The sequence below is a fragment of the Haliotis cracherodii genome, unplaced genomic scaffold (assembly GCF_022045235.1).
Source record: "Haliotis cracherodii isolate W230 unplaced genomic scaffold, xgHalCrac1.p SCAF_19, whole genome shotgun sequence".
NCBI lineage: Eukaryota > Metazoa > Mollusca > Gastropoda > Lepetellida > Haliotidae > Haliotis > Haliotis cracherodii.
In genome coordinates this window covers 16,774,305-16,797,375 of record NW_027266274.1, presented here as the reverse complement: position 1 = coordinate 16,797,375, position 23,071 = coordinate 16,774,305, and the positions used below count along the sequence as shown (strand labels likewise).

The window sequence follows — 23,071 nt, the reverse complement described above, 5'->3', positions numbered from 1 at the left end:
TCTGACATGTAAAACCGGAGATAGAATATGATGTCTAAAACTCTGGAACCGTGTCCTCACAACCTACCCTAGTACTGGGAGTTCATAGTTGTGAACAACCTATCAATCTACATATATACAACATGTACCATGTCAATACAAATTTAAACCAAGCTTTTTGGTGTATTTTTTCATGACACACAAGCACAGTTTACTGCTTTATGCAGTATCATAGGCTGAGTTATTATTGAAACAAATGTATGTGTAGAAATACCAGTATTATAATATTGTTTGTTGTTTAACGCCGCACTCAGCAGTATTCCAAGCAGTATGACCAGACAACCCAGTGATCGACATGACAATTGGCATACGATGACATGCATTAACCAAGTCAGCGAGCCTGACCACCCGATCGCGTTTGTCGCCTCTTACGACAAGCATAGTCGCCATTTACGGCAAGCATGGATTGTTGAAGACCTATTCTACCCCGGATCTTCACGGGTCCAGTATTATAATAGCGTGTCAGCCAACACTATATGTGGCTGTACTGCAGAGGTAGACTATATACGTATTGTGATTGAAACATACAAGCCTTGTGGCTTCCTATCTACCAGAAGATAATATATATACAATGCCAATGTCCCCCCATCATGTTCTGTGTGTGTTGTAATGTAAGCGGGCCTGCTGTGGCATTGTGAAAGTACAGCCAATCCGAACATTAAAGCGCTTTCTCCCACCATCCATATTGATCCGAGAATCTAAAGAGAAACCAAATGTGAAGTTTTGTGTCAGAAAATGATAATTCTTACAAGATAACAAAGCCACTTGTGCCTGAACAACCATGTCGACAAGCGAGAAAACGAGATTCAAATTAGACTCTTAGTGTCCCAGTTACTCATGCTTCACCCGAAGGAAAGAGCATTTCTCTGCATCCCCTGGTGCAATCACTCAGATAAAAACAACTGCAATTTACATTGGTATTGGCAGTATGTACACGGCACAGAGGAACATAATTCGTGTTGAGTGGAAAAGGCAAAAGGGAAAGGCAAACCTTTAACCAATCTGTAGATTATCCTTGATATTTCCATTCTTGGTGTTTTTACTTCACAAGGCCAGCAGCATAGGAGACAATGTTGAGCCAATCTCATTAAAATCAGATCTTAGTTCTCGCTACAGCTAAACACATGGGATGTCCTCAGATCTTTGTTTAGCGGTATAGAGAACCGAGGTCTGATTTTAATTAGATTAGTGTTGAGGCCACTGCATTTATTTGCGCTGTCATAACTTATTTTTATCAGGATATGCGACGTAACAAGGTTATGGAGATGTAGTTTAAGAGCAGAGACGAAAAGGTGTACAGCCCCTGGAAGGCAGACTCTCAACACCAACATCTTCAGTCTCAGATCAACTCACCATTACCCTTATAGTCCAGACTCTCAATACCAACATCTTCAGTCTCAGATCAACTCACCATTGCCCTTGATGTCCAGACTCTCAACACCAACACCTTCAGTCTCAGATCATTTCACCTCTGCCCTTGATGACCAGACTCTCAACACCAACACCTTCAGTCTCAGATCAACTCACCTCTGCCCTTGATGTCCAGACTCTCAACCTCAACACCTTCAGTCACAGATCAACTCACCATTGCCCTTGATGTCCAGACTCTCAACACCAACACCTTCAGTCATAGATCATTTCACCGTTGCCCTTACATTTACCGACATGGCCATTGCCCATTTACTCGCGTCTTGTGTACAGATCACAGATGAGGCTTAAGGGTTTTATTGTACACAGAATATGCTGGAACAAAACTCTGATGCCCTGTCTAAATAGTAAACATTGTTTCTGCTTCAATCGGGTATTCGTGAACTGGTAGATCGATGTACATGATATAATTATTAATAGCTTGAAGCTTAAGAACCTGGTTAAAATCTGATATATACACGTATAGAAATTAGTTCATAAAGGGGAGTTGTTCGGACCGGAAGTGAGTCATGGGAGGGAGGTACCCTTCCTGATGGCATCCGCTACTTCCGTCTGGGCGCTGTTGTTTTCGTAACGTTTATACACGGCTATGTATTTCTCCTTTGTTGACAGTGTAGCTTTAACACTGTCTTGCCCCTCGCACGCTGCCAGCCATCTGTTGAATCGAGCAAACTCTTCGGTCTGAGGGACCGTAAAACCCCTATAGTGATTCAAAATTTCGAATCTAATGCCAAAAGGCACCAGCATGATATCAACAAGCCCGAAACTTGGGCCGCCGAAGAAAGGACCTTCCGCTGATATCTCCCCCGACAACTCTTTAAGAGCTGTCAATATGGCCGCCATGGCTTCCTCCTGTTCTGGCCGAGTTTGGCGCTGAAGGGCAACATAGAACTTAGGCACAATCTTCTTTGTGATGAAATCTGACCAGATTCTTGCTCGCGCACGTTCATACGGGTCTTTAGGAAGAAGAGACGGTCCATCCGGCCAGGCCTCGTCCACATACTCAATACACACAGCCGACTCGTACACGCACTTGCCGTCCTTGACGATGACAGGGACGAGTCCCCGGGGGTTGATGGCCAGAAACTCCTTTGTCTTGTTATAAGGGTCAATCTCATTGTATTCGAACTCCACCCCTTTCTCCAGAAGAGCGAGCCACGCTCTCTGTGCAAACGGGCAGAACCAGGACGAGTACAGCTTAACAGTTGCCGCCATGTTGTCAGGAAGGAAACAGACGTTGGTTCCAGATCACGCTGTCAATCTACAATATGCATAAACGAACAGTTCTCAAAGAATGCATGCATTATGAGATACTGAAGCTGGCCTTTCTTCAATGATATAACATATTTAGGGGGGAAGGTGTTTCAATAAAACTTATTATCCAGCAGTTTAAATGCAGTGGAAACTCGCTTATCCGACCCCAGTTATCCGGAAACCTCGCCTACCGGACGATATATACGTGACACGAAATACATACTAAATATAATGTTTCTTTTATCCAAAAATCTGGTTTCCGGTGAATTTCAATTATCAACCATGCACAATACTCTCTTTATTTGTGTTTGTAATTTATTGTATTCAAAATATGATTATATCTTGTTTACATTTATTTCGGTGAAATCTTGAGTGAGCGCACCACTATGACTCACGTTATCTACACCAACTATGATCAGATTACCGCTATTGACCATGTGAACTAAACGTTACTTCTCATGGTGACAGATTTATTGACATGAAGATTTAGACCTGTATATTTACACTGATCTTTATAAGAAGTAATTGTAGCAGTCACGGAGTCTTGGTGCTGTACCATCAGTCCAATATATCCCTTCACCTGCTTGTTATTTCCACTAAACTACGACATTAACTATTGATATTGCACCACATAAATATACGGGCTTAGTGGGCAGCCTTGTCTTACTCCTCAGGTGAGTGAGTGAGTTAATATTTAACGTCACATCGGCAGTATTTCAGCCATATCGTGACGATACTTCTCAGGAAATGGAATAATATTTTCTAGTCTGTTTGTTATTGATAACACATAGATGATCTCCCTGAGACAAAGTTCAATCATATTGTAATGGAAAGCCGAATTTAGTAAGTGTAGAATGGATGGCCTGATCCTCTCCCGGGTCCAAGGCTTTCTAAAAACAAAATATATATTTTATCCTCATAAATCTCATATCAGCCGACAATCTGATTTTTTTATGAATGACCTAGCTTTTAAGAAAGCCAATCTGTGAGTCCTTAATAAGATAATCCATTACTATCATTATTCTGTTTGCAAAAGCCTCAGCAAAGATTTAAAAGTGAACAGGTTTTAGTGTAATTAGTCTATAGGTGTTCAACAAATGAGGATCTTTCCCTATTTTTCCAAGAGAACAACTGTGCCCCTTCTTTGGGAGTAAGAAAGTAGTTTGTTATCAATTGAAAACCTTGGTGTTAATATAAAGTATACCTAAATCGTATCCACCAATACATTCTAACACTCACAATGAGACCGTCACTGCCTCGCAACGTATTACTTTCCCTACAAGCAAGTCTCAGTTCCCTTTCAGTAATGTTATTGTGAGTATCATGTGCGTCAGGAACCTGTTGCTTGCAACATCCCTGTGTTTCTTCCTGTGATTTTCCAACTGTTTATTTACCCGATCTGTATCCTCTAATACCGCCATTTTGACAGATTTAACCTTACCTTTTGTTTGCCTATCAAATGTGTTGTACTTTGGTCACCTTGGTCTGCCCACCCATCTCTCGGCAGACCATACATTGTATCCAAACAACATAATAGTTCTATACACTGGTCTATTTCTAATACTTTTCTGAAACGTCTGTGAGTGAGTGAGTGAGTGAGTGAGTGAGTGAGTGAGTGAGTGAGTGAGTTAGTGAGTGAGTGAGTGAGTGAGTGAGTGAGTGAGTGGGTCAGTGAGTGGGTGGGTGGGTTGGTGGGTTTGGGTTGGTGAGTGAGTGAGTGGGTGGGTGGGAGTTTGAGTGAGTGAGTGAGTGAGTGAGTGTGGATTTAAGCCGTTTTTAGCAATATTCCAGCAACATCACGGCGGGTAAAAGTCTATATGGCCTTCAGAGTAATTGCATAGAAAACATAAATTGTCAATGCAAGAGAATAACCTGTATAGACTATCCACCGAAACAGATCAAAATTTGGCGTAAAGGTCAAAATAGCTGTAACTATTTTAAAAAGGGCCACTGAAAATCAGTCATGACACCAGGTGTTCGCGAAAAAGGGAAAGTATGTCCTGCCCTACCGGTAGCACCCGCTATTCACGAAAAAGGGTAAGTCTAAATTGTCTGGCGCCGTTCAGCCAAGCGACAGCGGTGCAAGTAAATCGATTTCTGTTTAATTGTAACGTCATATTTGAAAACGCAATTCTGAATATTATTGACTTTTTGATAGTTGTTCAGTTTTATTGTTACTTAAACCCTGAAATGCAGGACATGTGTTAGAAAGGTTATCGCAATAATGAGAGGGAGACAATCTTTTTGTCTGAGGAGGCTACGGGACTGACGGGGAATAGAATAGATATCACATGCATTTGTATCTTTCTAAACACTCGTACCTAACATGTTATATTTGGTCTTCTAGTTCTTAAATGTTTCGATATGTTGTTAGTTGTTCATTCATATTTTTATTTAAACCCTGACATGCGTGACATCTATTTGAAGGCTCAACGCAAGACTGAGAAGGTTGCAGCACCTCCGTGTCGGTTCATCACAGGCAGGACGCGACGTGACGTAGGGCATTCGTCACCACTCGCCCCTTTCCGTAACCTGCAAGAAGATCGGCTTGTCCCGGAATAACACGAGTTGGTCACGAATGCTGAGTAGGGCACAAAGCGAATAGGTCACTTTGGAATGACATTGCTTCAAATCCATTATGTAGAAGGGTAATCGGATAGTAGGCAACGACACGGTAGTACAGGAGACGAAATTGTTCATATTGTTTTAAACATGCCAATGGTGATTAAATATCTGGGGGTTTGTCGACGTTTTGATGCAACACGTCGAATGTATGTCTAGGTTTTATTTATGGGGACAGATATCATGGCAGTAGAATAAATGTATGGTCAACTACCACAATCAACTACCACAATAAATGGACACACACTGGCTTACCTGAGCACGGTGGAGAGTTGTGCCTCACACATACACACACTGGCTAACCTGAGCACGGTGGAGGGTTGTGCAGGCTCTATACGACGGGAGGCAGGACTGGTGTGCCGGACTGCTGCCACGTGTCACACTGACACAGACCTTCATACCTCATATTTATGTCGGGGATCTGACATCGGGTTGTGTTTACCCCATGCAGAGACCCTGATACTAAACGTGCACTGAATATTTTCTGTATGTCATACATTGATCGTGGATGTGATGTCATGCAGTGATGGCGGGTGTGATGTCATGCAGTAATCGTGGATGTGGTGTCATGCAGTGATGGCGGGTGTGGTGTCATGCAGTGATAGGTGTGGTGTCATGCAGTGATAGGTGTGGTGTCATGCAGTGATAGGTGTGGTGTCATGCAGTGATGGCGGGTGTGGTGTCATGCAGTGATGGCGGGTGTGGTGTCATGCAGTGATAGGTGTGGTGTCATGCAGTGATAGTTGATGCAATGTCATGCAGTAATCGTGGATGTGGTGTCATGCAGTGATGGCGGGTGTGGTGTCATGCAGTGATCGCAGATGTGGTGTCATGCAGTAATGGCAGGTGTGGTGTCATGCAGTGATCGTGGATGTGGCATCATGCAGTGATAGGTGTGGTGTCATGCAGTGATAGTGGATGCGATGTCATGCAGTAATCGTGGATGTGGTGTCATGCAGTGATCGTGGATGTGGTGTCATGCAGTGATAGTGGGTGTGGAGTCATGCAGTGATAGTGGGTGTGGTGTCATGCAGTGATAGCACATGTAATGTCATATAGTGATAGTGGGTGTGGTGTCATGCAGTGATAGTGGGTGTGGTGTCATGCAGTGATCGTGGATGTGGTGTCATGCAGTGATAGGTGTGGTGTCATGCAGTGATAGGTGTGGTGTCATGCAGTGATAGTGGGTGTGGTGTCATGCAGTGATAGGTGTGGTGTCATGCAGTGATAGTGGGTGTGGTGTCATGCAGTGATGCCGGGTGTGGTGTCATGCAGTGATAGGTGTGGTGTCCTGCAGTGATAGTGGGTGTGGTGTCATGCAGTGATAGTGGGTGTGGTGTCATGCAGTGATCGTGGATGTGGTGTCATGCAGTGATAGTGGGTGTGGTGTCATGCAGTGATAGGTGTGGTGTCATGCAGTGATAGCACATGTAATGTAATATAGTGATAGTGAGTGTGGTGTCATGCAGTGATAGTGGGTGTGGTGTCATGCAGTGATAGCACATGTAATGTCATATAGTGATAGAGGGTGTGGTGTCATGCAGTGATAGTGGGTGTGGTGTCATGCAGTGATGGCGGGTGTGGTGTCATGCAGTGATAGTGGGTGTGGTGTCATCAGTGATATTGGGTGTGGTGTCATCAGTGATAGTGGGTGTGGTGTCCTGCAGTGATAGTGGGTGTTGTGTCATGCAGTGATAGTGGGTGTGGTGTCATGCAGTGATAGTGGGTGTGGTGTCATGCAGTGATAGTGGATGTGGTGTCATATAGTGATAGTGGGTGTGGTGTCATGCAGTGATCGTGGATGTGGTGTCATGCAGTGATAGTGGATACGATGTCATGCAGTGATAGTTGGTGAAGTGTCATGCAGTGATAATGGATGTGGCGTCATGCATTGATAGTGGGTGTTGAGTCATGCAGTGACAGTGGGTGTGGTGTCATGCAGTGATAGTGGGTGTGGTGTCATGCAGTGATAGTGGGTGTTGAGTCATGCAGTGACAGTGGGTGTGGTGTCATGCAGTGATAGTGGGTGTGGTGTCATGCAGTGATAGTGGGTGTGGTGTCATCAGTGATAGTGGGTGTGGTGTCCTGCAGTGACAGTGGGTGTTGAGTCATGCAGTTACAGTGGGTGTGGTGTCATGCAGTGATAGTGGGTGTTGAGTCATGCAGTGATAGTGGGTGTGGTGTCATCAGTGATAGTGGGTGTGGTGTCCTGCAGTGACAGTGGGTGTGGTGTCATCAGTGAAAGTGGGTGTGGTGTTCTGCAGTGACTGTGGGTGTGGTGTCCTGTAGTGATAGTGGGTGTGGTGTCATCAGTGACAGTGGGTGTGGTGGCATGCAGTGATAGTGGGTGTGGTGTCCTGCAGTGACAGTGGGTGTGGTGTCATCAGTGACAGTGGGTGTGGTGTCCTGCAGTGATAGTGGGTGTGGTGTCATCAGTGATAGTGGGTGTGGTGTCATGCAGTGATAGTGGGTGTGGTGTCCTGCAGTGACAGTGGGTGTGGTGTCCTGCAGTGATAGTGGGTGTGGTGTCATGCAGTGATAGTGGGTGTGGTGTCATGCAGTGATAGGTGTGGTGTCATGCAGTGATAGTGGGTGTGGTGTCATGCAGTGATAGGTGTGGTGTCATGCAGTGATAGGTGTGGTGTCATGCAGTGACAGTGGGTGTGGTGTCATGCAGTGATAGTGGGTGTGGTGTCATGCAGTGATCGTGGATGTGGTGTCATGCAGTGATAGTGGGTGTGGTGTCATGCAGTGATAGGTGTGGTGTCATGCAGTGATAGCACATGTAATGTAATATAGTGATAGTGAGTGTGGTGTCATGCAGTGATAGTGGGTGTGGTGTCATGCAGTGATAGCACATGTAATGTCATATAGTGATAGAGGGTGTGGTGTCATGCAGTGATAGTGGGTGTGGTGTCATGCAGTGATGGCGGGTGTGGTGTCATGCAGTGATAGTGGGTGTGGTGTCATCAGTGATATTGGGTGTGGTGTCATCAGTGATAGTGGGTGTGGTGTCCTGCAGTTATAGTGGGTGTTGTGTCATGCAGTGATAGTGGGTGTGGTGTCATGCAGTGATAGTGGGTGTGGTGTCATGCAGTGATAGTGGATGTGGTGTCATATAGTGATAGTGGGTGTGGTGTCATGCAGTGATCGTGGATGTGGTGTCATACAGTGATAGTGGATACGATGTCATTCAGTGATAGTGGGTGAAGTGTCATGCAGTGATCGTGGATGTGGCGTCATGCAGTGATAGTGGGTGTTGAGTCATGCAGTGACAGTGGGTGTGGTGTCATGCAGTGATAGTGGGTGTGGTGTCATGCAGTGATAGTGGGTGTTGAGTCATGCAGTGACAGTGGGTGTGGTGTCATGCAGTGATAGTGGGTGTGGTGTCATGCAGTGATAGTGGGTGTGGTGTCATGCAATGATAGTGGGTAGGGTGTCATCAGTGATAGTGGGTGTGGTGTCCTGCAGTGACAGTGGGTGTTGAGTCATGCAGTTACAGTGGGTGTGGTGTCATGCAGTGATAGTGGGTGTTGAGTCATGCAGTGATAGTGGGTGTGGTGTCATCAGTGATAGTGGGTGTGGTGTCCTGCAGTGACAGTGGGTGTGGTGTCATCAGTGATAGTGGGTGTGGTGTTCTGCAGTGACAGTGGGTGTGGTGTCCTGTAGTGATAGTGGGTGTGGTGTCATCAGTGACAGTGGGTGTGGTGGCATGAAGTGATAGTGGGTGTGGTGTCCTGCAGTGACAGTGGGTGTGGTGTCCTGCAGTGATAGTGGGTGTGGTGTCATCAGTGATAGTGGGTGTGGTGTTCTGAAGTGACAGTGGGTGTGGTGTCCTGCAGTGATAGTGGGTGTGGTGTCATCAGTGATAGTGGGTGTGGTGTCATGCAGTGATAGTGGGTGTGGTGTCCTGCAGTGACAGTGGGTGTGGTGTCCTGCAGTGATAGTGGGTGTGGTGTCCTGTAGTGATAGTGGGTGTGGTGTCCTGCAGTGACAGTGGGTGTGGTGTCATGAAGTGATAGTGGGTGTGGTGTCATGCAGTGACAGTGGGTGTGGTGTCCTGCAGTGACAGTGGGTGTGGTGTCCAGCAGTGATAGTGGGTGTGGTGTCATGCAGTGATAGTGGGTGTGGTGTCATGCAGTGATAGTGGGTGTGGTGTCCTGCAGTGATAGTGGGTGTGGTGTCCTGCAGTGACAGTGGGTGTGGTGTCATCAGTGATAGTGGGTGTGGTGTCATGCAGTGATAGTGGGTGTGGTGTCATGCAGTGATAGTGGGTGTGGTGTCCTGCAGTGATAGTGGGTGTGGTGTCCTGCAGTGATAGTGGGTGTGGTGTCCAGCAATGATAGTGGGTGTGGTGTCATGCAGTGATAGTGGGTGTGGTGTCCTGCAGTGATAGTGGGTGTTGTGTCCTGAAATGACAGTGGGTGTGGTGTCATCAGTGACAGTGGGTGTGGTGTCATGCAGTGATAGTGGGTGTGGTGTCATCAGTGACAGTGGGTGTGGTGTCATCAGTGATAGTGGGTGTGGTGTCCAGCAGTGATAGCGGGTGTGGTGTCATCAGTGATAGTGGGTGTGGTGTCATCAGTGACAGTGGGTGTGGTGTCCTGCAGTGATAGTGGGTGTGGTGTCCTGCAGTGATAGTGGGTGTTGAGTCATTAGTGATAGTGGGTGTTGTGTCATGCAGCGATGGAGGATTAGATGTCATGCAGTGATAGTGGGTGTGGTGTCATGCAGTGACAGTGGGTGTGGTGTCATCAGTGATAGTGGGTGTGGTGTCCTGCAGTGATAGTGGGTGTTGAGTCTTTAGTGATAGTGGGTGTTGTGTCATGCAGCGATGGATGATTAGTTGTCATGCAGTGATAGTGGGTGTGGCGTCATTAGTGATAGTGGGTGTGGTGTCCTGAAGTGATAGTGGGTGTTGTGTCATCAGTGATAGTGGTTGTTGTGTCATCAGTGGTAGTGGGTGTGGTGTCCAGCAGTGATAGTGGGTGTTGTCATCAGTGATTAATGGGTGTTGTGTCATGCAGCGATGGAGGATTAGATGTCATATAGTGATAGTGGGTGTGGCGTCATTAGTGATAGAGGGTGTGGTGTCCTGAAGTGATAGTGGGTGTTGTGTTATCAGTGATAGTGGGTGTGGTGTCCTGCAGTGATAGTGGGTGTTGTGTCATGCAGCGATGGAGGATTAGATGTCATATAGTGATAGTGAGTGTGGTGTCATATAGTGATAGTGAGTGTGGCATCATTAGTGATAGAGGGTGTGGTGTCCTGCAGTGATAGTGGGTGTTGTGTCATGCAGCGATGGAGGATTAGATGTCATGCAGTGATAGTGGGTGTGGCGTCAAGCAAACAGGGAGTGAGCGAGTCGTGTATGGTTTTACTCCATTTATAGCAATATTCCAGCCGTATCATGGCAGGGTACACGAGAAACAGGCTTCACACATTGTTCCCATGTGGGGATTTGAAGCTGGGCCACTAGGCTACCCTACCATCCCGCTAACTGACAGACGATGGATGAACAGCAACAGCAGCACAATGTCAGGTAGCGTTAAAATGCCCTTGGTCTACAGGCAGATCTGTTCGCAAGATCCTTGTTGAAGCAGTGGCTTTGGATCAGGTGCCCCCAGTCTGACCTGGTTCATAGTGGCATCATTGTGCCTCTGCATGTATCACAGATTGTGTGGCTATCAACCACTGGTATGATTTACAGAACACCAGCTAGAATATTGGAGAGTAGAATCATGTGCACTCAATACATTGAAAGTAAATACAAGCACAACAGTGGCAGGATTATAGGAAATATAATTGGGTCATGGTGGGATGGAAAACTGATCACTGTATCTTATTATGATGTGTGTTTGACTAACAGTGAGTGAGTGAGTGAGTGAGTGAGTATGGTTTGACGTCGCTTTTAGCAATATTCCTGCAATACCATGCCTGGGGACACCAGAAATGGGCTTCACACATTGTATTCATGTCGTGAATCGAACCCGGGTCTTCAACGTGACGAGCAAACGCTTAACCACCAGGCTACCCGACCGCCCCCATTTGAGTAACAACCCTGAAAGGTGGCACTAATGTATTGAGATACTACTTGTTGACTGTGAAAGAAATTCAAATAAACGCCGCACTGAATGAATTCAGTGCTGCAACCATTTCCTCATTCTGCATATTCTGTATCAAATATAAACATTTCCCCCTCAGCCGAGTTCTGGCCTCGTTTGTCACCGTGGTAGTAGAGGAAGTAATTTTTCAGGGACTAATATTTAAAACAGATTAGAAAACCTAAGAGCCAAATCCTAAAATCCATAACAGCAGCATGAATACAACACACAAGACCATATCCAGCAGTATGACACAGCTGTATCCGGCTTGTACGTAATGCAGACAAGACCAGGCATCATGTTTCGGTTTGTTTGTTGTTAAATGCCGCACTCAGCAATATATCAGCTGACGGCGGTCTGTAAATAATCGAGTCTGCACCATACAATCCAGTGGTTCACATCGTGACCATCGACCCACGCAATAGGGATACGATAACATGCATCATCCAAAACAGCGAGTCTGACCAGCCAATCCTGTAAGTTGCCTCATACGACAAGCGTAGTCGCCTTTTATGGCAAGCATGGATTGCTGAAAACCTGCTTGGTGCCCCAGATCTTCACGGGTCAGGACCAGGCATCAAAACATGCTGTTGGGGTATGATGACGCACAATCAACCATGTCACTGAGCCTGACCACACAATCCATTCAGTTGCCTCTAACATCCAGGTGGCTGGAAACCCATTCCAACCCGGAATCACAAGACAGAGCAGGTCAAGACCAAAGCTCGACATATCCCAGTTCCACAATCAATCTTAATGCAATGACAAAGGCTGTGTTAAAGTAAGGGCTATATCATCGTCTTCACACTAAGCTTGCTTTGTGGAACCAGGCCCTGATTAAAAGCAACTCATCACTTGCTTGTCGCGGATGGCTTGCTCAATAAAGAGAAAGAACACAATAAACCCTTCAAGAATTTATTTCTTCAGGTTTACATCTCCCATCTTCACTCCTTAGGCAACCAGGGCAGAGGCAGTGGAGGATTCACTGGAAGAAAACAACCGACATTAATACATCTGTTGACGATGATGCACATTGATAATGTTGACAGTTTGTCACTGGAAGGTAATGTGACCAGTACACACAATGAACACAAGTCCATGTTGATCCCGAGTGTCGCTATAGGTTTATGTTTGGGCGGAGATAGCAACGCGAGTTACAGGATATTTTGCAAGTGAATAAAACATTGTTAAATCTGATCGATTAGTGACAGAACATAATCATGTTGAGCCTATGGGACAGACCATTAAATGAGGGGGAGGGGGAGAGGAGAAAGAGAAAAAATAAATAAATTGTTGCAAGACTGGGTTTTGTAGCTGTAGCTGTAGACTAGTCATGACTGTCAGTAAGACTGAGCGGGACAATAAGGATTTCATGCAAAAACTGACAAACTAAGTATTGGGATATGTATCTTATCATGATGAGGATTGTTTCATTCCTACTCATTACTATGTGTACAGCTACTTACTATTTCCAGTTGGGAGGTAGGACCTTCTTCGACTTGTAGTACCGTGCAAGTCGGTGGATACGGCTCTCAATCAAAATCAGACGGAACTTGGCATCACGGTCCTGAAAGTAGAATCAGATAATGCAGGACTCCTCCAGGGTAGCTGATGGGGTGAAGACAATGTGAGTCAGGCCCCAGGGTAGCTGATGGGGAGAGGACAATGTGAGTCTGGCCCCAGGGTAGCTGATGGGGAGAGGACAATGTGAGTCTGGCCCCAGGGTAGCTGATGGGGTGAGGACACAAAGGGATTCAGGCCCTGGGGTGGCTGATGGGGTGAAGACCATGTGATTCAGGCCCCTGGGTAGCTGATGGGGAGAGGACCATGTGATTCAGACCCCAGGGTAGCGGATGGGGGGGGGGGGGACAAAGGGATTCAGGCCCCAGTGTAGCTGATTGGGTGAGGACCATGTGATTCAGACCCCAGGGTAGCTGATGGGGCGAGAACCATGTGATTCAGGCCCCAGGGTAGCTGATGGGGTGAGGACTATGTGATTCAGACCTCAGGGTAGCGGATGGGGGGGGGGGGGGGAACAAAGGGATTCAGGCCCCATGGTAGCTGATTGGGTGAGAACCATGCGATTCAGGCCCCAGGGTAGCTGATGGGGCAAGAACCGTGTGATTCAGGCCCCAGGGTAGCTGATGGGGTGAGGACCATGTGATTCAGACCCCAGGGTAGCTGATGGGGCGAGAACCATGTGATTCAGGCCCCAGGGTAGCTGATGGGGTGAGGACTATGTGATTCAGACCTCAGGGTAGCTGATGGGGTGAGGACCATGTGATTCAGGCCCCAGGGTAGCTGATGGGGCAAGAACCATGCGATTCAGACCCCAGGGTAGCTGATGGGGCGAGAACCATGCGATTCAGACCCCAGGGTAGCTGATGGGGTGAGGACCATGTGATTCAGGCCCCAGTGTAGCTGATGGGGCAAGGACCATGTGATTCAGACCCCAGGGTAGCTGATGGGGTGAGGACCATGTGATTCAGGCCCCAGGGTAGCTGATGGGGTGAGGACAATGTGAGTCAGGCATCTTGTGGTCCTTTTAACAATAACCTTTTGATGTTCACCTTTAATTGAGAATGAAGTTTGATGTTTGGATCTTACTAAATGGTATTTTTATATTGCATTCATGACAGTAATGTAAAACTATGTCTCAAAGTCTTTACTTCTTTATTAGTTTTGTTTTCAGTGACAATGTTATAATTGCAATCACGTTTGCAAAGCGAAAACACAAGTTCTAATTCTGGCCACCCAAAGTATTTTTCTAAATGATAAATAGTGAATATTTCCAAGCATTTCTCATAGACCCGAGGCCAAATATCAGCTTCCAATATGGCTTCCAATATGGGAGTGTGTAGTATTCAAGCCTACTGTAAATCAGTGAAAGATTTTTATTACATCCCATAATTTCCTGGAAATGTCAGATTATTCAATTTGCAATTGATCATAACTTGTCAGAGATTATTGGATTACTAAAACATGCCAATTATAAAAGACTTTAAAAAATCATGGTAACCATGTAATGACAAGATTTTTGATTAAAATTTAAAAAACATCTTGATGCAGATAATCTGTGACATTTAAAGTAAATACTTACTGTACAAGTTCTGGCATACCCATTACCCCATTGTTGCCAGGCAACACTTCTACCGATATACCAGTATGTAGCTGACTGGAATACGGTATACATCAGCCTGGTGGATGCCAGGAGTCACTTCTACCGATATATCTGTATGTAGCTGTCTGGAATACAGTATATATCAGCCTGGTGGTTGCCAGGAGACACTTCTACCGATATACCCGTATGTAACTGTCTGGAATACGGTATATATCAGCCTGGTGGTTGCCAGGAGACACTTCTACCGATATACCCGTATGTAGCTGTCTGGAATACGGTATATATCAGCCTGGTAGTTGCCAGGAGACACTTATACCGATATATCCGTATAAAGCCAAATCTGGAATACGGTACATATCAGCCTGGTGGTTGCCAGGAGTCACTTCTACTGATATATCTGTATGTAGCAGCATCTGGAATACGGAATATATCAGCCTGGTGGATGCCAGGAGACACTTCTACAGACATATCCGTATGTAGCTGTCTGGAATACGGTATATATCAGCCTGGTGGATGCCAGGAGACACTTCTACCGACACATCCATATGTAGCTGTCTGGAATACGGTATATATCAGCCTGGTGGTTGCCAGGAGACACTTCTACCAATATATCCGTATGTAGCTGTCTGGAATACGGTATATATCAGCCTGGTAGTTGCCAGGAGACACTTCTACCGATATACCCGTATGTAGCTGTCTGGAATACGGTATATATCAGCCTGGTTGTTGCAAGGAGACCCACCTTCCTATTCCTCTCAAGATGTTTGCGGATGTTTACAGCCTTCTTAATCAGATGGTACAAGTCTTCAGGGATGTCGGGGGCAAGACCCTTGGCCTTCAGGATACGCAGGATCTTGTTGCCAGTCACGAAGCGCACCTGAGCTACACCATGGGAGTCACGGAGGATAACACCTACAACAAACATGGGTACCTTAGTGGTGGGGATAACACCTACAACAGACATGGGTACCTTAGTGGTGGGGGATAACACCTGCAATAGACATGGGTACCTTAGTGGTGGGGGATAATACCTGCAACAGACATGGGTACCTTAGTGGTGGGGGATAACACCTACAACAGACATGGGTACCTTAGTGGTGGGGGATAACACCTAAAACAGACATGGGTACCTTAGTGGTGGGGATAACACCTACAACAGACATGGGTACCTTAGTGGTGGGGGATAACACCTACAACAGACATGGGTACCTTAGTGGTGGGGATAACACCTACAACAGACATGGGTACCTTAGTGGTGGGGGCTAACACCTACAACAGACATGGGTATCTTAGTGGTGGGGATAACACCTACAATAGACATGGGTACCTTAGTGGTGGGGATAACACCTACAACAGACATGGGTACCTTAGTGATGGGGGATAACACCTACAACAGACATGGGTACCTTAGTGGTGGGGATAACACCTACAATAGACATGGGTACCTTAGTGGTGGGGGATAACACCTACAACAGACATGGGTACCTTAGTGGTGGGGGATAACACCTACAACAGACATGGGTACCTTAGTGGTGGGGGATAACACCTACAACAGACATGGGTACCTTAGTGGTGGGGGATAACACCTACAACAGACATGGGTACCTTAGTGGTGGGGGATGACACCTACAACAGACATGGGTACCTTAGTGGAGTGGGATAACACCTACAGACATGGGTACCTTAGTGGAGTAGGATAACACTAACAATAGAGACATGTACCTTAGTGGTGGGGATAACACCTACAACAGACATGGGTACTTTAGTGGAGGGGATAACACTAACAATAGAGACATGTACCTTAGTGGAGGGGATAACACCTACAACAGACATGGGTACTTTAGTGGAGTGGGATAACACCTACAACAGACATGGGTACCTTAGTGGTGGGGGATAACAGCCGCAACAGACATGGATACCTTAGTGGAGTGGGATAACACCTACAACAGACATGGGTACTTTAGTGGAGGGGATAACACCTACAACAGACATGGGTACTTTAGTGGAGGGGATAACACCTATAACAGACATGGGTACTTTAGTGGAGTGGGATAACACTAACAATAGAGACATGTACCTTAGTGGAGGGGATAACACCTACAACAGACATGGGTACCTTAGTGGAGGGGATAACACCTACAACAGACATGGGTACTTTAGTGGAGTGGGATAACACCTACAACAGACATGGGTACCTTAGTGGAGGGGATAACACCTACAACAGACATGGGTACCTCAGTGGTGGGGGATGACACCTACAATACATGTGCGTGTGTCTGCGAGACTTACCAATCTGTGACGGGGTCAGACCCTTCTTGGCCAACTTGTATATCTGTTCCTGAACATCCTCAGATGTCAGTTTGAGCCACTGAAATACACAAATTGGATGTGCAGCAATTAGTGGCAAAAGTATCGATAGACAATAAGTTCTCAATCAAGTGTGCACAACATGTAAAGTAGTGAGTAAGGCAAAAGATGTTTTCTTTTTAACAATTTCAAATCTAATATATTGTTGAGTGAGTGAGCAAGTTGGGTTTAATGCTGCTTTGATTTACAGCATGTGGGAGGAAGGCTGGAAGTGATGCTGATCTCAAACTTGTACATTTGTGAAGCCCACAAGCATGTGTATAGTTAGTGCTGGTTACTTTAGGAACATTATTGGGGCAAACTTATTTTGAACCCATGATCATAGGTTTCTAGCATGCCCAAGGGATGCAACTTTGCACAGTGAATGTCAGTGCCAGCTGTGAAATCGTTGAGAGTTTCTTGGACCAGTAATTCAGCTGCACCACGGTGTGTTCTCGTTTGCAACATAAGTGGCAGGGGCAGACTTTGGCCCCTTTGTTGCAACTCACAGCACACATAATATTGAGACAATCATCACCAGGGTAAATCTGGGAACTGAGCCCACACCTCACTCCAATCAGAGCTACAGATAAGCAGCACATTTGCGTAAAATACCCCTAAAATATTAAAAACCCAATTACTTTCAATAAACGTGTGTAATAATAATAATGTGCACTTATAATGAGTTAGCCTTCATGTAGCAGTTCATGCTCAAAGCGTTACATTATTACTCCGGTCAACGGATCAGTGAGTACTCAATTTTCATTCTCAGCTACCTGGAGAGTATTCAACACAAAGCTGCCTGTAAGGCACTAGAAGGTTAACAGCTACATTACCACCTCATGCTACCGGGTACCCTCTCACTGCTGGGTGAGCAGAGTTACATTTCGAACAAAGTCACTTGCCTAAGGAGACACCACATGTGCTACATGTGTACAGAAACACATGAATAAAATGAAGAACTCAAATGTATAAAAACAGCATGTGTAAATACCAAATGAAGCATGCGTACAAAGGAGCTAATTTCGGAAACACAATAACAGGCTAATTTAATTTCCGAGTCAAGTCTATATTTCTACTCAAGGGCATTGAGGGACTATAGTGTCATGATTGAGAATTTGTTTAAGTCCAGGGAAAGGATTTCAGAAGGCCAAGAAAGGTTCGGAACACTTACAGTTGGCACAGATCGCCTGTATGGTAGGGCAGACTGGGAAATACCTTTTCTGAAAAAGAGAAAAAACCAAACATATCAAACTATGAAAGATCATGCTGTGGACAAACAATGTGTGGATAGTGTCAACATCTCTGGGTCTGTTACTTAAGCCTCAAGTCCGAAACCCAGGTCAAGCAAAACATCTTTTGGTCGAGTGAGCTTTCTTTGGTAATTGAAGTTCATACAGACGGACTGATCTCCATGTGAAATTTCAACATGTCCCTGAGAAAACATATGATCAACGCAGTCATTGTTGTCCCAATGTCGTATTTTCAAATTACAAATTCTAAAAAACTCATTTCGTCTGTTATCAGCCATAAACTTAAGGAGTGTGATACCGGCAATTGTTCTACATTTATCTCTCCTCCTCAAATACATCTTGTCTTGAACTTGGAAGGCAGTAACCGGTGGCCAGGTTCACAAGCGAGGTAATGATTTGACAGGTTTATCTGGATCCTCTGATGTGAATAGTAAACACTAAACAGTAAAAAGTGAACTCATTTAGCTGAAAACAAAACGATTTGCAATATTTTGTAGCTAACTTGTGTTACAGGATTAAGTTCCTAGCCGCTATGACAACTCGTAATTATACAAGTATTCCCAGCCTGGCATACCAATTCAAAAGCTAGTGTTGCATCCTGACCTGGTCAATACAGGCCTTGTATCAAGTAGGAATGTAACGATGTTTATCATCCAAAACTGGCTCCCACAGGAGATATCGCTTGGGTGAGATCAAGCGATATCTATACTGTAGATATCGCTGCAATGAAATTACATCACAATGCTTTGCAGACCATTGTGACGTCACTGGTTACCATGACGTCACAATCAAATGACATCACTAATGGCTGTGCTACTGAAGCTGTTAGCAGTACTTTTTACACTTAAGACACTGCTTATTACTTTCTACAAACTGAAAAAGTTGGATAATGATGTTGGATGATAAATAAAATCTCACCCTTGTGTCTTTTGATATCAAATATATCAACACTCGTTGATAAAGTGGAAAAAAATCCTTGGCAAGCCTCGGAGTTTTTCCACTTTTATCAACTTGTGTTGATATATTTGATATCAAAAGACACTTGGGTGAGATTCTCTATATATATCAAACTGTCGATATATTGAAACTGTTTGCCCTATGATTCTACTATATTGATAGAATATAAAACCAACAATAGTATTGTCCATACTATGCATAAAAACCATTTGTTTTATTCATAACTAACGGAGACCATTAAAACTAACCATTCAGCGGAAAACTTGGTTTTCACATTCAACCTGCATACCTGTCGTATGTTGGCTTGAAAGGATTAGGACAACTTCATACTAGAGTTACTTCCCTTTGGTTTGAGTAGCGACCAGGGGGAAAATAGCCGGCTTTGACATTGTCAGCAATACTTTATTCATTTCTAAGACATTGATTAATATAATTATGATTTATCAAGACTGATTTAACAATATTGCAATACAATTGTAACAGTGGAAATAGTGCCAACAGTCACCCCTATTATCAAGGCATTGCTAAAATCTGAAAATACTTGCTGGCTTACAAAACAATGAAAAATACTATCGGTCATACAAAAATCACTTTGCCTTTATTGGTACATCTTGCATTACCCGCCACTGTTTGTTAGTTCCTTATTTGCTGTGGTTTAGGAATTTAAATAATTGCTTTTACTTATTTGAATTGGAGGTTAGTGCTGCTTTGGCCAAGTCCTTACACCTGGTATCAATAATCAATGAGTATCATGTTTATCTCCGCAGTCTGCAATGACCTAAAGTACTCACGGAAATGAAAAAAAAACTGTTTTTTCAATCTCACATTTTAATTAAATGCAGTTGATATACAAAATATATAAATGTTCAAACAACTCAATTAGTACTAATTGGTCCTTGGCACAAATACAGCATATCAAAGGTTTTTAGGGTTAGTAAAAGTGTGTAAAAATAAGAACAAAACAGACTATTGTGAAACTGGTTTTTTGGTTGGTTTGTTGTTTAATGCCGCACTCAGCAATATTCCAGCTATATGATGGCGGTCTGTAAATAACCAAGTCTGGACCAGACAATCCAGTGATTGATATCATGAGCATTGATCCACGCAATTGGGATCGATGACATGCATCAACCAAGTCATCGAGCCTGACCACACGATCCTGTTAGTCGCCTTTTACGACAAGCATGGGTTGCTGAAGACCTATTCTACCCCGGAATCTTCACGGGTCTATTGTGAAACTGAGCATAACCAGGTGTTAGTAGATCAAGGTGAATGTCCATGACCTATGACGACAGGTGAAAACAGGTGCTTGAAACCCATGTGCATGTGATTTGTCAGTGGTTAATGATTTGTGAGTGGCATTGTGGGATAGTGAATCATCCTCAAAATATCAGAATGTAAAAGTAACATATTCCCTTCTCAAACAACTTACATGTCATTATTATTATGTACATAAACATAGCTGTTATTTTTAAAAAAAAAATTATAACTTTTTTTCCAAGGCTAATTTGCATAACGCCTATAGCCTCTTTCTGCCATGTCAATTTGGACTTAGTTTTATTTTTGAATGTTGAAAGTGCCTACAAATTACCTCCTGTAAAGTACATTTTGTATTGAGCACTGAGATAAAACTAGCAAATCCAGACTAGTACTTTTCCAGTTTGGTTTTTTCATATTTACATCTACGTAATGCTTTGTGTCGGTTATTAAATCCAGCAAAACAGGTTTTTTTCATTTCCATGAGTACTTTAGGCCTAGTTTAGCTGTGGTAACCTTATCTCTGTGCTCCTCCCTACTACAAGCGATCTTGATTTTGACTTCTCGTGCTACACAGAGCTACGTTATGTAGCAGTCAGAAATATTCCAGCTATATGATGGCGGTCTGTAAATAATCAAGTCAGACAATCCAGCAACTGTCATGAGCATTGATCTATGCAGTTGGTACACGCATCAGCCAAGTCAGCGAGCTTGACCATCACATCTCATTAGTGACCTCTCAGGGTGAGTGAGTTGGGATTAACGCTGCTTTTAACAGTATTCCAGTTATATTGCAGCGTGTCAGCTTCGTGTGGAAGGGTAGCCCGAAGTGATGCAGTTCTAAGACGTTTACCACTCTGGTGAAACCCACAAGCATGGGAATTGTGCTGACAAACCTAGAAACATAATCGGGGCGAACCGGTATTCGAACCCACAATCATAGGTTTCTGGCCTGACCAAGGGACGTAACTCTGCACAGCGAATCGCAGTGCCTTAGGCGACTGGGCCAACCATGCCCCCAGTCGCCTCTTACAAGCATATTGTTGCCTTTTCAGCTTTAGAAACTTTCTCTAGTCCTATAGTCCTTGCCAAACTGCACAATAGTAAAGGTATGATAAGGACTAGTAGAAATTTGCCATTTTTCAAAGGTTTTGTTATATGTTATCATAAGAACTAGTGGACGAAAACTGTTAGTTTCTATCGCTGCTTTTACGGCTGAAGACCTATTCTACCCCGGATCTTCACGGGTACTGACATTGCGTACATGAATCCTAAGAGACTCCACATGTGTATCTAAATTTCAATCATGCATATGTTCTATTTCAAGACTATTTGTTTGTTGTTTAACACTGCACTCTCAATATTCCAGCTGTAGGTCATTAGTCTGGATAAATATCCAGGTCTGGACCAGACAATCCATTGATTGACATCATGTGCATCGATCTACGCAATTGGGACATGATGACATGCATTAATCTGAGCCCTTAAGTCGCCTGTTACCATTAATGTAGTTTTCATTGATTTTCAGTTGGAATCAAGAGGCTACAGATTTTTGGCTGCCATCGCTAATCTCAATGAAGGATTAAATTCCTGCCCCGTACAGTTTCTAAGCTATTTATTGCAAATATATTATAAATATATAAAAAATATGGGTACTCATATTTGAAGGCAAATGTTTTAGGAAGTGAATCATGCAGGGGTCGATATAAAATAAATTGCCAGCCTGACATCAGAACCCACCGACTTTAGAAGATATTTATTCACATCTTAACAGTCATAAACAATCGCAGGTTGTGGTCTATTGGGGATCAATTTGAAACCACACGTAATGAATAATCAACCTTGGTCAAAACGCTAACCTTATCCTATCTCAATATTTATTGCAATATCCAAAGCTGATTTCGTCAATACAATACGTTGTTATAATTTTAATCCTGAAATTGAATTCAGTTTCCGAACAGTGACTAAAAAGTGCGACCACGCACGTGGAGCTCGATCCCAGGCGAACACGTGGTTTGATGAAACCCGAAATTACATCTTTATTTCAAGTTTCCCACAATAGTATGTGTTACCAGTTTGACCCAAGTTGAAAGCATGAACAATATACTTCTTCTATATATGTGTATTGATGTAAAATATTGTCATAATCCAAAGATATATGAAAAAATGTCCCCATACCCTGGATTGTGCATACGACCCATGATGGCGGATTTGAGAAAGAGACCGATCCTTTCGCCCTCTACCGGTCAAGGGAGATAATTCATAAATTGCCGTGATATTTCGCGATCTTGTGGAATCGAGTCAATCAACTTCAATATCGTAAGCTTTAGGCCCATGATACAAATGCAGCAGAGGGGGTCGTTTTCTTTACAACTATCACACACTGCTTTATATATGTACATAGATATGCTTTTGACGGTGTATTCGTTGTTAGCTGCCGACATTTTACATTAGATTTGTATAATGTGTTGGTGCTGAACATCGTGCTCTCAAATCATCACATGTTTTACACTTAAAAAAGATGGCTTTCATCTTCTGTACAGTTCTATTTAAGAATTAACAAAACTTCTATCCTACCTCTTTAAAGTAAATCTTCCAAATTAAATTCTAATGCGATATGAAGCTAGGAACTGCATCTGAACATGTAAACAGTACCATTGCGTTTCTAATGTATAATGTGTTTGAGCTGA

General features: G+C 44.1%; 2 protein-coding genes across 2 annotated transcripts; both read right to left on the bottom strand.

The window, feature by feature from the left end:
- Positions 1–1,748: 1,748 nt before the first annotated feature.
- Positions 1,749–5,712, bottom strand: LOC139466801 (uncharacterized). The gene is made up of 2 exons (XM_071248495.1): positions 5,599–5,712; positions 1,749–2,728 (listed from the first exon to the last, which is right to left on the bottom strand). The coding sequence occupies exon 2, from the start codon at positions 2,680–2,682 to the stop codon at positions 1,975–1,977; it is 708 nt and encodes a 235-aa protein (XP_071104596.1). The 5' UTR covers positions 2,683–2,728; positions 5,599–5,712; the 3' UTR covers positions 1,749–1,974.
- Positions 5,713–12,350: 6,638 nt separating this feature from the next.
- LOC139466806 (small ribosomal subunit protein uS15) lies at positions 12,351–22,618 on the bottom strand. The gene is made up of 6 exons (XM_071248501.1): positions 22,560–22,618; positions 18,089–18,137; positions 16,858–16,936; positions 15,311–15,480; positions 12,914–13,014; positions 12,351–12,432 (listed from the first exon to the last, which is right to left on the bottom strand). Exons 1-6 carry the CDS (start codon positions 22,580–22,582, stop codon positions 12,399–12,401), a joined length of 456 nt encoding a protein of 151 aa, XP_071104602.1. The 5' UTR covers positions 22,583–22,618; the 3' UTR covers positions 12,351–12,398.
- Positions 22,619–23,071: the final 453 nt, after the last annotated feature.

Coding starts and splice junctions, on each gene's coding strand:
- LOC139466801 (XM_071248495.1), bottom strand. CDS start 2,682: ATGGCGGCAACTGTTAAGCTGTACTCGTCCTGGTTCTGCCCGTTTGCA.
- LOC139466806 (XM_071248501.1), bottom strand. CDS start 22,582: ATGGGTCGTATGCACAATCCAGG. Junction 15,481..16,857: donor TCTGACCCCGTCACAGATTG/GTAAGTCTCGCA, acceptor TGTTTGTTGTAG/GTGTTATCCTCCGTGACTCC. Junction 13,015..15,310: donor ATCTTGAGAGGAATAGGAAG/GTGGGTCTCCTT, acceptor TTCTACTTTCAG/GACCGTGATGCCAAGTTCCG.